This window comes from Oncorhynchus tshawytscha, linkage group LG07 (assembly GCF_018296145.1).
Source record: "Oncorhynchus tshawytscha isolate Ot180627B linkage group LG07, Otsh_v2.0, whole genome shotgun sequence".
NCBI lineage: Eukaryota > Metazoa > Chordata > Actinopteri > Salmoniformes > Salmonidae > Oncorhynchus > Oncorhynchus tshawytscha.
Window position 1 is genome coordinate 64,867,885 of NC_056435.1, and position 13,898 is coordinate 64,881,782.

The 13,898-nt window shown below is 43.3% G+C and overlaps 1 protein-coding gene across 1 annotated transcript in view; it reads right to left on the reverse strand.

Annotated features, from left to right (window-relative positions):
- slc12a5a (solute carrier family 12 member 5a) overlaps positions 1-13,898 on the reverse strand; it is a 175,100-nt gene that overhangs the window by 33,416 nt on the left and 127,786 nt on the right. Inside the window, exons 5-8 of the mRNA XM_042324822.1 lie at positions 7,391-7,445; positions 6,638-6,768; positions 1,741-1,988; positions 936-1,147 (exon numbers count right to left, since the gene is read on the reverse strand). Coding sequence (XP_042180756.1) covers positions 936-1,147; positions 1,741-1,988; positions 6,638-6,768; positions 7,391-7,445 — 646 coding nt within the window. The remainder of the gene's footprint in view (positions 1-935; positions 1,148-1,740; positions 1,989-6,637; positions 6,769-7,390; positions 7,446-13,898) is intronic.

The window sequence follows — 13,898 nt, forward strand, 5'->3', positions numbered from 1 at the left end:
ACTGTAGATACAGTGACCTGAGTCTAGGGGACCAGAACAATACATGTTATTTATACTGTAGATACAGTGACCTGAGTCTAGGGGGACCAGAACAATACATGTTATTTGTACTGTAGATACAGTGACCTGAGTCTAGGGGACCAGAACAATACATGTTATTTGTACTGTAGATACAGTGACCTGAGTCTAGGGGGACCAGAACAATACATGTTATTTATACTGTAGATACAGTGACCTGAGTCTAGGGGACCAGAACAATACATGTTATTTGTACTGTAGATACAGTGACCTGAGTCTAGGGGGACCAGAACAATACATGTTATTTATACTGTAGATACAGTGACCTGAGTCTAGGGGGACCAGAACAATACATGTTATTTATACTGTAGATACAGTGACCTGAGTCTAGGGGGACCAGAACAATACATGTTATTTGTACTGTAGATACAGTGACCTGAGTCTAGGGGACCAGAACAATACATGTTATTTGTACTGTAGATACAGTGACCTGAGTCTAGGGGGACCAGAACAATACATGTTATTTGTACTGTAGATACAGTGACCTGAGTCTAGGGGGACCAGAACAATACATGTTATTTGTACTGTAGATACAGTGACCTGAGTCTAGGGGGACCAGAACAATACATGTTATTTGTACTGTAGATACAGTGACCTGAGTCTAGGGGGACCAGAATAATTGTGCTGTGTGTAACTGTTTAGAAAGGAGAAGTAGATAGCCACAAAATAATAGCTATTATAATAATATAGTAACATAACATTAGCATTTTAGCAAACAATTTTATTCAAAACGACCTTCAGTCATGCTTGCAAACATTTTACGTATGGGTGACCACAGCGGAAATCAAGCCCACGATCCTGGTGTTGCAAGCTATACCAACTGAGCCACGGAGGACCAATAGCTTGTGTTTGTTCACCTTTGAGGATGCCGCTCATGACGCCAGGGATGCCCTGGATGAAGGACACGTTGTTGTTGACAAAGTACTCGTCGCAGGTGGCGTTGAGGAAGGGCGAGTCGCAGAAGACGCTCCACAGCTTGGTGGTGACCGTGCCGTTGCCACTCTCCAATGTTTTGGCGCACACGTCGAACCCTTTGGAGATCAGCGGGCGATTACCCAGCAGACACACTCTGCGTAGCAGGGGAGATGTGTTAGTGTGTCAGTGTGACCGACCGGGATTCGAAGCCCGTCCAACTCTTTAGACTGAGTTAGCCACCTGAGCCGAAGCCTAGGCATTGGCTTTGAAAGCTAGCACAAGTCTGTGGGTAACGGTCCCCATATTGAACAGTAGAGTCCTCCCTACTGAAAATGTTACACAAGATGAATATGTTCTATTTAACCCATCTGCTTATGTGCTGTGAATATAATTTAGATTTTTAAATATACTGTACTTAAAATAATCTTAAAATGGGTGAACATGTGTTTTAATGTGTACATTTCTAGCATGGCATGAATGTTTCTGCCATTTACAGTCTCAAACCCCAAATCCCCCATATCTGCCAAAAATCGATCGATAAATGATTTACATGAAACATAATTCACATCACACCTATATTCTTCAAGTTTGGATCAGCCCCAATATTGAAGAGTAGCCTCGTCCCAGACCTGTCTGTGCTTTCTATCCAACTCCTATGGTCATTCTCATGTGACAATGACCGTAGGAGTTGGCAAGACAGCACAAACAGACTTGGAACCAGGCTAATTAAACAGTAGGGTTCCTTACGGGAAGTCAGGTGGCTCGATGGCCGTCTTGATGACTCCGGCATACACAGCCAGAATGGACAGGATGACGCAGGCCAGGAAGAGCAAGGCTAACTTGTTGACGTACTTGACCCCCACAAATACCACCGTGGCCATGAAACTGAGCACAATGGTGCCGTACACACGCATGTTGTTAAGCATCGCCGCCTCCGCCTCGGCCCCCTCCAGACCCTCCATCTTAAAGATGGCTGCCTGGGGGAGGATGTAGACCTATGAGGGGGGGAGGGAGAGGGAGAGTGAGAACTAAATCAACTGTAGAAACACATAATCTGACACTCCCATTAAACCCTTTCAAATAGAGGGTTGAACAACCCAAGCATGGGATTCCTGTTCTAAATGAATCACCATTATATCTTATCACGGGTCTAAAAATATACAAATAGAAAAATAGCTTTGCCGTTAATGAAATCATAAAACCTGTAATTGCCCCATCATTAGTTGCCAGCAGCACACCACCCTGCATCCCACTCCTGGCGTTCCTCTGAAGCTAAGCAGGGTTGTCCCTGGTCTGTCCCTAGATGGGAGACCAGATGATGCAGGAAGTGGTGTTGGAGGGCCAGTAGGAAGCACTCTTTTCTCTGGTCTAAAAAAATATCCCAATGCCCCAGGGCAGTGATTTGGGACAGGGTGCTGTATTTAGGATGGGATGTTAATTAAATGGGTGTCCTGAATCTCTGTGGTCACTAAAGATCCCATGACACTTATTGTAAGAGTAGGGGTGTTAACACTGGTGTCCCGGCTAAATTCCCAATCTGTCCCTCAATCCATCATGGTCACCTAATTATCCCCATCTTCCAATTGGCTCATTCATCCCCCTCCTCCCCCCTGTAACTATTCTCCAAGTTGTTGCTGTAAATGAGAATGTGTTCTCAGTCAATTTACATGGTAAAATAATTATCTGATTCAGAGGGGCTTGGTTAAATGTGGAAGACACATTTCGGTTGAATGCATTCACTTGTGCAACTGACTAAGTATCCCACATTTAGATGCTGTTTTAACTTTAACTTGATCTTTTCAATTATATTCTAATTCTATTATTATTTTCAATGACATTCTGATTGAATATCTTCAGTGTGGAAAGGGTTCAAACTGAGAATAAATAATGTAATCCAATCAGGATGTTTCTTTAGTGTTCCCTTAGAAAAATATGCTATCTAAAACCTAAAAGGGTTCTTCAGCTGTCCCCATAGGAGAACCCTTTGAAGAACGCATTTTGGTTCCAGGTAGAACCCTTTAGGTAGAACCCTGTCCACAGAGGGTTCTACACGGATCCTGAAATGATTCTACCTGGAACCAAAAAGGGTTTTCCTATGGGGACAGCCAAAAGAACCCTTTTGGAACCCTTTTTCTAAGAGTGTAGCTCACCATTGGCTAAGCCCTCAGAAGGCATCTGCCAGTCAACAGTATTAAGCCTGTCAGTCAACTGTATTAAGCCTGTCGCATGCTTCCCTGTTGAAACAGTTTGTGCATATATTATGACCAAAAATGTGTGACGTTTTTGTTTGTTCAGCTGGTTGAGCACACACATCGAAGTTTGGTACCGAAGTCTATGCCCCTTCTTCGGTGACGAGGAACTATGGAAGGGATTCTTCAATTAAGTGTTTGTTGTCATTCAACAAGAAATACTGCAACAAATATCTTAGTTAGATGTAAAATTGGGCGACTAAGACCGCCTTTGCAAAAACATACAAATGAATGACAGATTTCTTGATATAGCTTAGATTAATTCTGATTATTTTGAGGAAGCGTACACTGGCTATGTTGTTGATACGGCATCTCAAAAGGGACAAACAGTAATATTGCAGTTTTTTTCTCATTTTTCAAGTCAAGGTCTTTTAAGGGAGTATGCGAGGCTCAGATGTCCTCTTCGCCTAGCAAACCTATGTTTGCAGACACCTTAAGGGCAGAATTCTGGAGTGACAGTGGAATCAACCAATCACATTTTGATTTGTTTTTTTGATTTTTGATTTCACCTTCATTTAACCAGGTAAGCTAGTTGAGAACAAGTTCTCATTGTAATGGGTTCTACCATTTTTACAAAAACGTATGGAAACTTCCACCTTCTCGAAGGCTGACAGGTCACTGTGCAATAGTGTGTAGCAGTTTTCCTACGGTTCTGCTAGGTTTTGTTGTAGGCTAGTGTGTAGCAGTTTTCCTACGGTTCTGCTAGGTTTTGTTGTAGGCTAGTGTAGCAGTTTTCCTACGGTTCTGCTAGGTTTTGTTGTAGGCTAGTGTGTAGCAGTTTTCCTACGGTTCTGCTAGGTTTTGTTGTAGGCTAGTGTGTAGCAGTTTTCCTACGGTTCTGCTAGGTTTTGTTGTAGGCTAGTGTGTAGCAGTTTTCCTACGGTTCTGCTAGGTTTTGTTGTAGGCTAGTGTGTAGCAGTTTTCCTACGGTTCTGCTAGGTTTTGTTGTAGGCTAGTGTGTAGCAGTTTTCCTACAGTTCTGCTAGGTTTTGTTGTAGGCTAGTGTGTAGCAGTTTTCCTACGGTTCTGCTAGGTTTTGTTGTAGGCTAGTGTGCAGCAGTTTTCCTACAGTTCTGCTAGGTTTTGTTGTAGGCTAGTGTGTAGCAGTTTTCCTACAGTTCTGCTAGGTTTTGTTGTAGACTAGTGTGTAGCAGTTTTCCTACAGTTCTGCTAGGTTTTGTTGTAGACTAGTGTGTAGAAGTTTTCCTACAGTTCTGCTAGGTTTTGTTGTAGACTAGTGTGTAGCAGTTTTCCTACGGTTCTGCTAGGTTTTGTTGTATGCTAGTGTGTAGCAGCAGCAGGTGTTATCAAAGAGGATGTTGTTGCTAATTTCTTAACTTCTCCCTTTTCAAGATGAACTTTCAACAAGAAGTTAAGTTTCAATTTATCATAATTTGGTGAGTGGAACTGTTTTCATTTTATTTTATTGCAGCTCGCTTGCTGCTGTTAGCTAGCTATCTCTGAAAATAACGATAGGGATCAACTGGCTTATGTCTGAGTGAACAGGCTGCTTTCTCTTTAACATCATGCTGTGTGTGACTTCTGTCTTTGTGTTTGACAAAAAGTGTGCTCTCCTACATGGGAGTGCGCAGGTATAATGGTCGCTGTATTTTCAGCATCACAAGCCTGTCACACTCACAGCCTTTGATGTGTCACTGTTGTCGCTTTTGGTGATAGTGATGTCGTTGCGTGCTCTCGCCTCGCTCTCTTGTCAAAATGTGTGAGAGGAGATAGTCTGAGTGGAGAAACCTCAGACCTCCAATGCATATTGAGAGGAAGACAAGGAAAGAGGAGGCGTGGAATCAAGGAAATACAATTGAGATGCACCCCTAGTGTGTAGATAACACTGGACCAAAGTGATGGCAGTTTCTAAGAATGGTCTCATTATTCTGTCAATGGCCTTATCTCTCCTTTATGCAGAATTTACATAATTACTCAGGTCTTAATCCAAGAGAGAGCAGCGACAGGGAGAGGAGGATTCAGTGTGGAAAAAGAGACGGAGGGGGACAGACAACGATGAATGATCTTTATATTTATTAGAATTCTTTGTGGACAGTTGGAGAGGGAGAAAATAGCATCAAAGCAGGATAAAGAGAAATAAAGACAGACAAATTAAGAGGGACAGGAGGACATGCACAAAGACAGGACTGAACATAAGAAAGAGAGAGCGAGATGGGCAGACAGAAAGAGAGATGAAAGAGAGAGCGAGATGGGCAGACGGAAAGAGAGATGAAAGAGGGAGCGAGATGGGCAGACAGAGAGAGAGATGAAAGAGGGAGCGAGATGGGCAGACAGAAAGAGAGATGAAAGAGAGAGCGAGATGGGCAGACAGAAAGAGAGATGAAAGAGAGAGTGAGATGGGCAGACGGAAAAGAGATGAAAGAGGGAGCGAGATGGGCAGATGGAAAGAGAGATGAAAGAGAGGCAGATGGGCAGATGGAAAGAGAGAGCGAGATGGGCAGATGGAAAGAGAGATGAAAGAGAGAGCGAGATGGGCAGAGGCAAGAGAGAGCGAGATGGGCAGACGGAAAGAGAGATGAAAGAGAGAGCGAGATGGGCAGATGGAAAGAGAGATGAAAGAGAGAGCAAGATGGGCAGATGGAAAGAGAGATGAAAGAGAGAGCAAGATGGGCAGATGGAAAGAGAGATGAAAGAGAGCAGCAAGATGGGCAGATGGAAAGAGAGAGCGAGATGGGCAGATGGAAAGAGAGATGAAAGAGAGAGCGAGATGGGCAGATGGAAAGAGAGATGAAAGAGAGGGCGAGATGGGCAGATGGAAAGAGAGATGAAAGAGAGAGCGAGATGGGCAGATTGAAAGAGAGATGAAAGAGAGAGCGAGATGGGCAGACAGAAGGAAAGATAAACAGACAGATACACGCAATCAGAGGGAGAGTGAGAGAGATAGAGGGAGAGAGAGAGATAGGGAGAGAGAGAGATAGAAAGAGAGGGAGAGAGATAGAGAGAGATAGAAAGAGAGGGAGAGAGAGAGAGAGAGAGATAGAAAGAGAGGGAGAGAGATAGAGAGAGATAGAAAGAGAGGGAGAGAGATAGAGAGAGATAGAAAGAGAGGAGAGAGAGAGAGAGAGAGATAGAAAGAGAGGGAGAGAGATAGAAAGAGAGGGAGAGAGATAGAGAGAGAGAAAGAAAGAGAGAGAGAGAGAGAGAGATAGAAAGAGAGAGAGAGAGAGAGATAGAAAGAGAGAGAGAGAGAGAGAGAGATAGAAAGAGAGGGAGAGAAATAGAAAGAGAGGGAGAGAGAGAGAGAGAGAGATAGAAAGAGAGGGAGAGAGATAGAAAGAGAGGGAGAGAGATAGAGAGAGATAGAAAGAGAGGGAGAGAGAGAGAGAGAGAGCTGGATAGATATAAAGATAATTATTTCAAGCCCAGGTTCTTACCAGTAAGAGTTCGATGGACCCCAGGATGTACATGGCTCCAGCAAACGTTGTTCCCAGGTAGAAACAAATGCCCACGGCGCCCCCAAACTCAGGCCCCAGAGAACGGGAGATCATGTAGTAGGAGCCTCCAGCTGCAGACAGCAAATAAATACACACACTCTTTCAATGACATATTGTACTTTTAAATGACAGTTTGTATACAAACTAATTAACTGATTTGAAATTATATGGATTTGGAATGATGTGTGTGAATTTCGTCTTTTACAGCATCACTGTATTTCATGTCATGTTAAATGTAAATGACCCAAACCCTGCTATTCTCCAATCAGAGCAGGGTCTCTGACTTTGGGAAATGAAAATGAGTGTTTCTTATTGGACATGTCCAGGCAGTCCCTCCCTATTTCAATCCATTTTCTACATTTGGTGCCTAATGAACATGACCCAGATTTACACCACAAAATGGTGGCTACATTGTTACTTCACTGCCCAAGCATGTCATTTCCTCTCACCTCTGATCTCATCCAACCAAGGGGTGAGTAAAGCCAGGATGAGACGTGATTATTACATACCATATCTAATCATATAAACACAGCCATATGAGTTTCATGTGGGGTCCCAGGAGTCTGGACGTGACTAATATTATAGCGTTGCTAGGGCTAAAACGATGAATATGCATTTTTGAGCCAAAACCAGCTCTTTAGTAGAAGTAGTAGTCCCAATAGCAAGGCCAGATGCCAACGCATGTTCACCCACCTGGAACAACACCATTGGTGGCAATGGCACTCATGGAGATTGCAGTCAGCATAGTCTAAAGAGAGAGGGAGAGAGAAGAGAGCAGAACAGTCAGCATAGTCTAAAGAGAGAGGGAGAGAGAAGAGAGCAGAACAGTCAGCATAGTCTAAAGAGAGAGGGAGAGAGAAGAGAGCAGAACAGTCAGCATAGTCTAAAGAGAGAGGGAGAGAGAAGAGAGCAGAACAGTCAGCATAGTCTAAAGAGAGAGGGAGAGAGAAGAGAGCAGAACAGTCAGCATATGTAACAGTACTCGTCTTGCGTTGTGTACAATCAGTCATCGACACAGAACTCCAACATGTAGCACCAGTCATGTAGCTTTATTCTGTTAGGAATGGCACAAAATTGCACGTCATGCAATGCACGTCTCACCATCCAACTCTGCACTCACGCACGCTGGTTTGGTGCTTGTTCACTGGGGCAGTTACCAAAATAATAGAATTACAATATACAATATAATATCTTTAACAATGTACCTGTTAGGAATGGCACAAAATTGCACGTCATGCAATGCACGTCTCACCATCCAACTCTGCACTCACGCACTGTACAAAATATATGAACCCCCCCCACCAGACACAGTAAGTTGCTAGCTAGTACTGGCGGGAATTCTTTACAACAAAATGCACAACAAATATTCTCCAAAAACCGCTGCATCTTATGTATGATGTTCGAATAACATTTACAAACAATTTGATATAAATTGTACATTTAAATCATCACTAGTAAAAAAAATCACTTTGATGTAAAGTGCTTTGCAACCAACAACTTACCGCTGGTTTGGTGCTTGTTCACTGGGACGATTCTAACTGGAACATCCCCCCTCGTAAGCAAGCTACGCAAACCAGCCAATAAGATGCCATGTTGAGTAGGTGAAGGCAAGACAAACTCAAACCAAAAACCCATTGGCTTAACAATAAAGTGGCAAGGGGAATCACCAATATAACCCTGTTACACATAGTCTAAAGAGAGAGGGAGAGAGAAGAGAGCAGAACAGTCAGCATAGTCTAAAGAGAGAGGGAGAGAGAAGAGAGCAGAACAGTCAGCATAGTCTAAAGAGAGAGGGAGAGAGAAGAGAGCAGAACAGTCAGCATAGTCTAAAAGAGAGGGAGAGAGAAGAGAGCAGAACAGTCAGCATAGTCTAAAGAGAGAGGGAGAGAGAAGAGAGCAGAACAGTCAGCATAGTCTAAAAGAGAGGGAGAGAGAAGAGAGCAGAACAGTCAGCATAGTCTAAAGAGAGAGGGAGAGAGAAGAGAGCAGAACAGTCAGCATAGTCTAAAGAGAGAGGGAGAGAGGGAGAGGGGGAGAGAGAAGAGAGCAGAACAGTCAGCATAGTCTAAAGAGAAAGGGAGAGAGAAGAGAGCAGAACAGTCAGCATAGTCTAAAGAGAGAGGGAGAGAGAAGAGAGCAGAACAGTCAGCATAGTCTAAAGAGAGAGGGAGAGAGAAGAGAGCAGAACAGTCAGCATAGTCTAAAGAGAGAGGGAGAGAGAAGAGAGCAGAACAGTCAGCATAGTCTAAAGAGAGAGGGAGAGAGAAGAGAGCAGAACAGTTAGCATAGTCTAAAGAGAGAGGGAGAGAGAAGAGAGCAGAACAGTCAGCATAGTCTAAAGAGAGAGGGAGAGAGAAGAGAGCAGAACAGTCAGCATAGTCTAAAGAGAGAGGGAGAGAGAAGAGAGCAGAACAGTCAGCATAGTCTAAAGAGAGAGGGAGAGAGAAGAGAGCAGAACAGTCAGCATAGTCTAAAGAGAGAGGGAGAGAGAAGAGAGCAGAACAGTCAGCATAGTCTAAAGAGAGAGGGAGAGAGAAGAGAGCAGAACAGTCAGCATAGTCTAAAGAGAGAGGGAGAGAGAAGAGAGCAGAACAGTCAGCATAGTCTAAAGAGAGAGGGAGAGAGGGAGAGGGAGAGAGAAGAGAGCAGAGAGGGGAAATGGGATGTTAGGATTGTATTACGTCCAATCTGTTATTCACTAATGACAGGATATTTCACGGTCATTGCAGGCAAAACACAAACGAGGAAAAAATGACCATGTCTGAAGGACCATATTATTTTTGGTTCGTACTGAAGGACACCAATGATCAGTAATGAGTAGAGACGTGACGAGAGGCAGCGTTAGGTCATGGAACAATAGAGACGGACTGTAGACCGGCATTTCTAAAGAACCCATACTACAGCAGCAAGGTAAAGGGAGTAGAACTAGAAGAGGAGAACTCTGTCTGTGGGTGTGTGGGTGGTTGGGTGCGTTTGTGCTGGGTGTATGTGTGTGTCGGTGGGTGGTTGTGTGGATGGGTGGGTGTGTGGGTGTGTTGGGTGGGTGGGTGTGTGTGTGTGTGTGGGTGTGTGTGGGTGGGTGGGTGGGTGTGTTGGGTGGGTGTGTGTGTGTGTGTGTGTGGGGTGTGTTGGATGGGTGGGTGTGTTGGGTGTGTGTGTGTGTGTGTGTGTGTGTGTGTGTGTGGTGTGTGTGGGTGTGTTGGGTGGGTGGGTGGGTGGGTGTGTGTGGGTGTGTGTATGACAGAGGAAGAGTGTGTGTGTGTGTATGACAGGGGAAAAGTGTGTGTTGGTATGACAGGGGAAAAGTGTATGTGTGTATGACAGAGGAAGAGTGTGTGTATGTATGAGAGGGGAAGAGTGTGTGTGTTTGTGTGAGTAATACATGTGTAAGAGAGAGCGACAGAGGGACAGAGGGAAAACTAAAGGGACGTGTGGGATTAAAATAAATCAAGTCATTAATGTGTGTGTGTGTGTGTTTGAGAAACAAATGATGCCTTAACAGTAACAGTATTTCATTCCCGTGGTTCCTTAATGTCGAGAGAGAGAGAGAGAGAGAGAGAGAGAGAGAGAGAGAGAGAGAGAGATAATAACTAGCAGCCGTCTTCCTGTGAGAGGAAGGGGGGCGTGGGCGATGGTTAATGTCACCTGTGGACACTGCCGTCTGTCTGGATAAACAACAATCTGCACAACCTTGCTGTATTCCTAATCGGGTCACAATGAAGTAAGGCTCCCTCTCTCTGAGGAGAGCAGAGAAGACAGTAATTGTTGAAGTGTTTTATCTGATGTATCTGGGCAAGCTGGAACATTTTAGGAGGTAGTTTGAGGCTGAGGGAATCACTCGATACAGCTGTGTGGGAACGTTATAAAGAGAGGCAGATAGAGCACTTACAGACTGTCACCTGGGAGGGACTCAATACTCTATATAACACTGTATCATTATGACTAGTTGATAGGATGATATGAATCAGCGGAGACAATGTCGTTAGCAAGTGTATTATTGAAGTGGATGGGTGTTTTTTATTTATTTATTTATTTCACCTTTATTTAACCAGGTAAGCTAGTTGAGAACAAGTTCTCATTTACAACTGTGACCTGGCCAAGATAAAGCAAAGCAATTCGACACAAACAACAACACAGAGTTACACATGGAATAAACAAACATACTGTAAATAATACAGTAGAACAAAAGAAAACAAAAAGTATATATACAGTGAGTGCAAATGAGGTAAGATAAGGGAGTTAAGGCAATAAATGGGCCATGGTGGCGAAGTAATTACAATATAGCAATTAAACACTGGAATGGTAGATGTGCAGAAGATGAATGTGCAAGTAGAGATACTGGGGTGCAAAGGAGCAAGATAAATAAATAAATACAGTATGAGGATGAGGTAGATAGATAGATGGGCTGTTTACAGATGGGCTATGTACAGGTGCAGTGATCTGTGAGCTGCTCTGACAGCTGGTGATTAAAGCTGGTGAGGGAGATATGAGTCTCCAGCTTCAGAGATTTTGCAGTTCGTTCCAGTCATTGGCAGCAGAGAACTGGAAGGAAAGACGACCAAAGGAGAAATTGGCTTTGGGGGTGACCAGTGAGATATACTGTCCCTGCTGGAGCGAGTGCAATGAGTGGGTGCTGCTATGGTGACCAGTGAGCTGTAGCCAGTGGGTTTGGCTACGAGTATGAAGCGAGGGCCAACCAACGAGAGCGTACAGGTCGCAATGGTGGGTAGTGTATGGGGCTTTGGTGACAAAACGGATGGCATTGTGATAGACTGCATCCAGTTTGTTGAGTAGAGTGTTGGAGGCTATTTTATAGATGACATCACCGAAGTTGAGGATCGGTAGGATGGTCAGTTTTACAAGGGTATGTTTGGCAGCATGAGTGAAGGATGCTTTGTTGCGATATAGGAAGCCAATTCTAGATTTAATTTTGGATTGGAGATGCTTAATGTGAGTCTGGAAGGAGAGTTTACAGTCTAACCAGACAGCTAGGCATTTGTAGTTGTCCACGTATTCTAAGTCAGAGCCGTCCAGAGTAGTGATGCTGGAGGGGCGAGCAGGTGCGGGCAGTGATAGGTATCATATTTAAGAAGGAGCCATTTGGGCCAATGCAGTGTTTGGTTCAGGGAATTATCAGATATATGGTTATTTATGAATCACCAGAGAGATGGTTTAATATGAATCACCAGGAGATGGTTCATTATGAATCACCAGAGAGATGGTTCATTATGAATCACCAGAGAGATGGTTCATTATGAATCACCAGAGAGATGGTTCATTATGAATCACCAGGGAGATGGTTCATTATGAATCACCAGAGAGATGGTTCATTATGCAGCTTTTAGTAAGAGATGGTATTTGTTGTCTGCTGGTTTAATATGAATCACCAGGGAGATGGTTCATTATGAATCACCAGAGAGATGGTTCATTATGAGTCACCAGAGAGATAGTTCAATATGAATCACCAGGGAGATGGTTCAATATGCAGCTTTTAGTAAGAGACCATCTCATATGAAGAAACATAAATTCACTCTACTTTAGCCTCTTGTAATCGACAAGACTTTGATGCTACCACAAGCAGACATAACAAATACCACAAGCTGACGTAACAAATACCATCAGCAGACATAACACATACCATCAGCAGACATAACACATACCATCAGCAGACATAACACATACCATCAGCAGACATAACACATACCATCAGCAGACATAACACATACCATCAGCAGACATAACCAATACCACAAGCTGACATAACAAATACCATCAGCAGACAACAAACACCATCAGCAGACATAACAAATACCATCAGCAGACATAACACATACCATCAGCAGACATAACACATACCATCAGCAGACATAACACATACCATCAGCAGACATAACACATACCATCAGCAGACATAACACATACCATCAGCAGACATAACACATACCATCAGCAGACATAACACATACCATCAGCAGACATAACACATACCATCAGCAGACATAACAAATACCATCAGCAGACAACAAATACCATCAGCAGACATAACAAATACCACAAGCTGACATAACACATACCATCAGCAGGCATAACACATACCATCAGCAGACATAACACATACCATCAGCAGACATAACACATACCATCAGCAGACATAACAAATACCATCAGCAGACAACAAATACCATCAGCAGACATAACAAATACCACAAGCTGACATAACAAATACCATCAGCAGACATAACACATACCATCAGCAGACATAACACATACCATCAGCAGACATAACACATACCATCAGCAGACATACCAAATACCATCAGCAGACATACCAAATACCATCAGCAGACATAACAAATACCACAAGCTGACATAACCAATACCATCAGCAGACAACACATACCATCAACAGACATAACACATACCATCAGCAGACATAACACATACCATCAGCAGACATAACAAATACCATCAGCAGACATACCAAATACCATCAGCAGACAACAAATACCATCAGCAGACATAACCAATACCATCAGCAGACATAACAAATACCACAAGCTGACATAACCAATACCATCAGCAGACATAACACATACCATCAACAGATATAACACACACCATCAGCAGACATAACACATACCATCAGCAGACATAACACATACCATCAGCAGACATAACAAATACCATCAGCAGACATACAAATACCATCAGCAGACAACAAATACCATCAGCAGACAACAAATACCATCAGCAGACATAACAAATACCATCAGCTGACATAACAAATACCATCAGCAGACATAACAAATACCATCAGCAGACATAACACATACCATCAGCAGACATAACACATACCATCAGCAGACATAACACATACCATCAGCAGACATCAGCAGACATAACATACCATCAGCAGACAACAAATACCATCAGCAGACAACAAATACCATCAGCAGACAACAAATACCATCAGCAGACAACAAATACCATCAGCAGACATAACCAATACCATCAGCAGACATAACAAATACCATCAGCAGACATAACAAATACCATCAGCAGACAACAAATACCATCAGCAGACATAACAAATACATCAGCAGACATAAGCAGACATATCACACATACCATCAGCAGACATAACAGCAGACATACCATCAGCAGACAACAAATACCATCAGCAGACATAACACATACCATC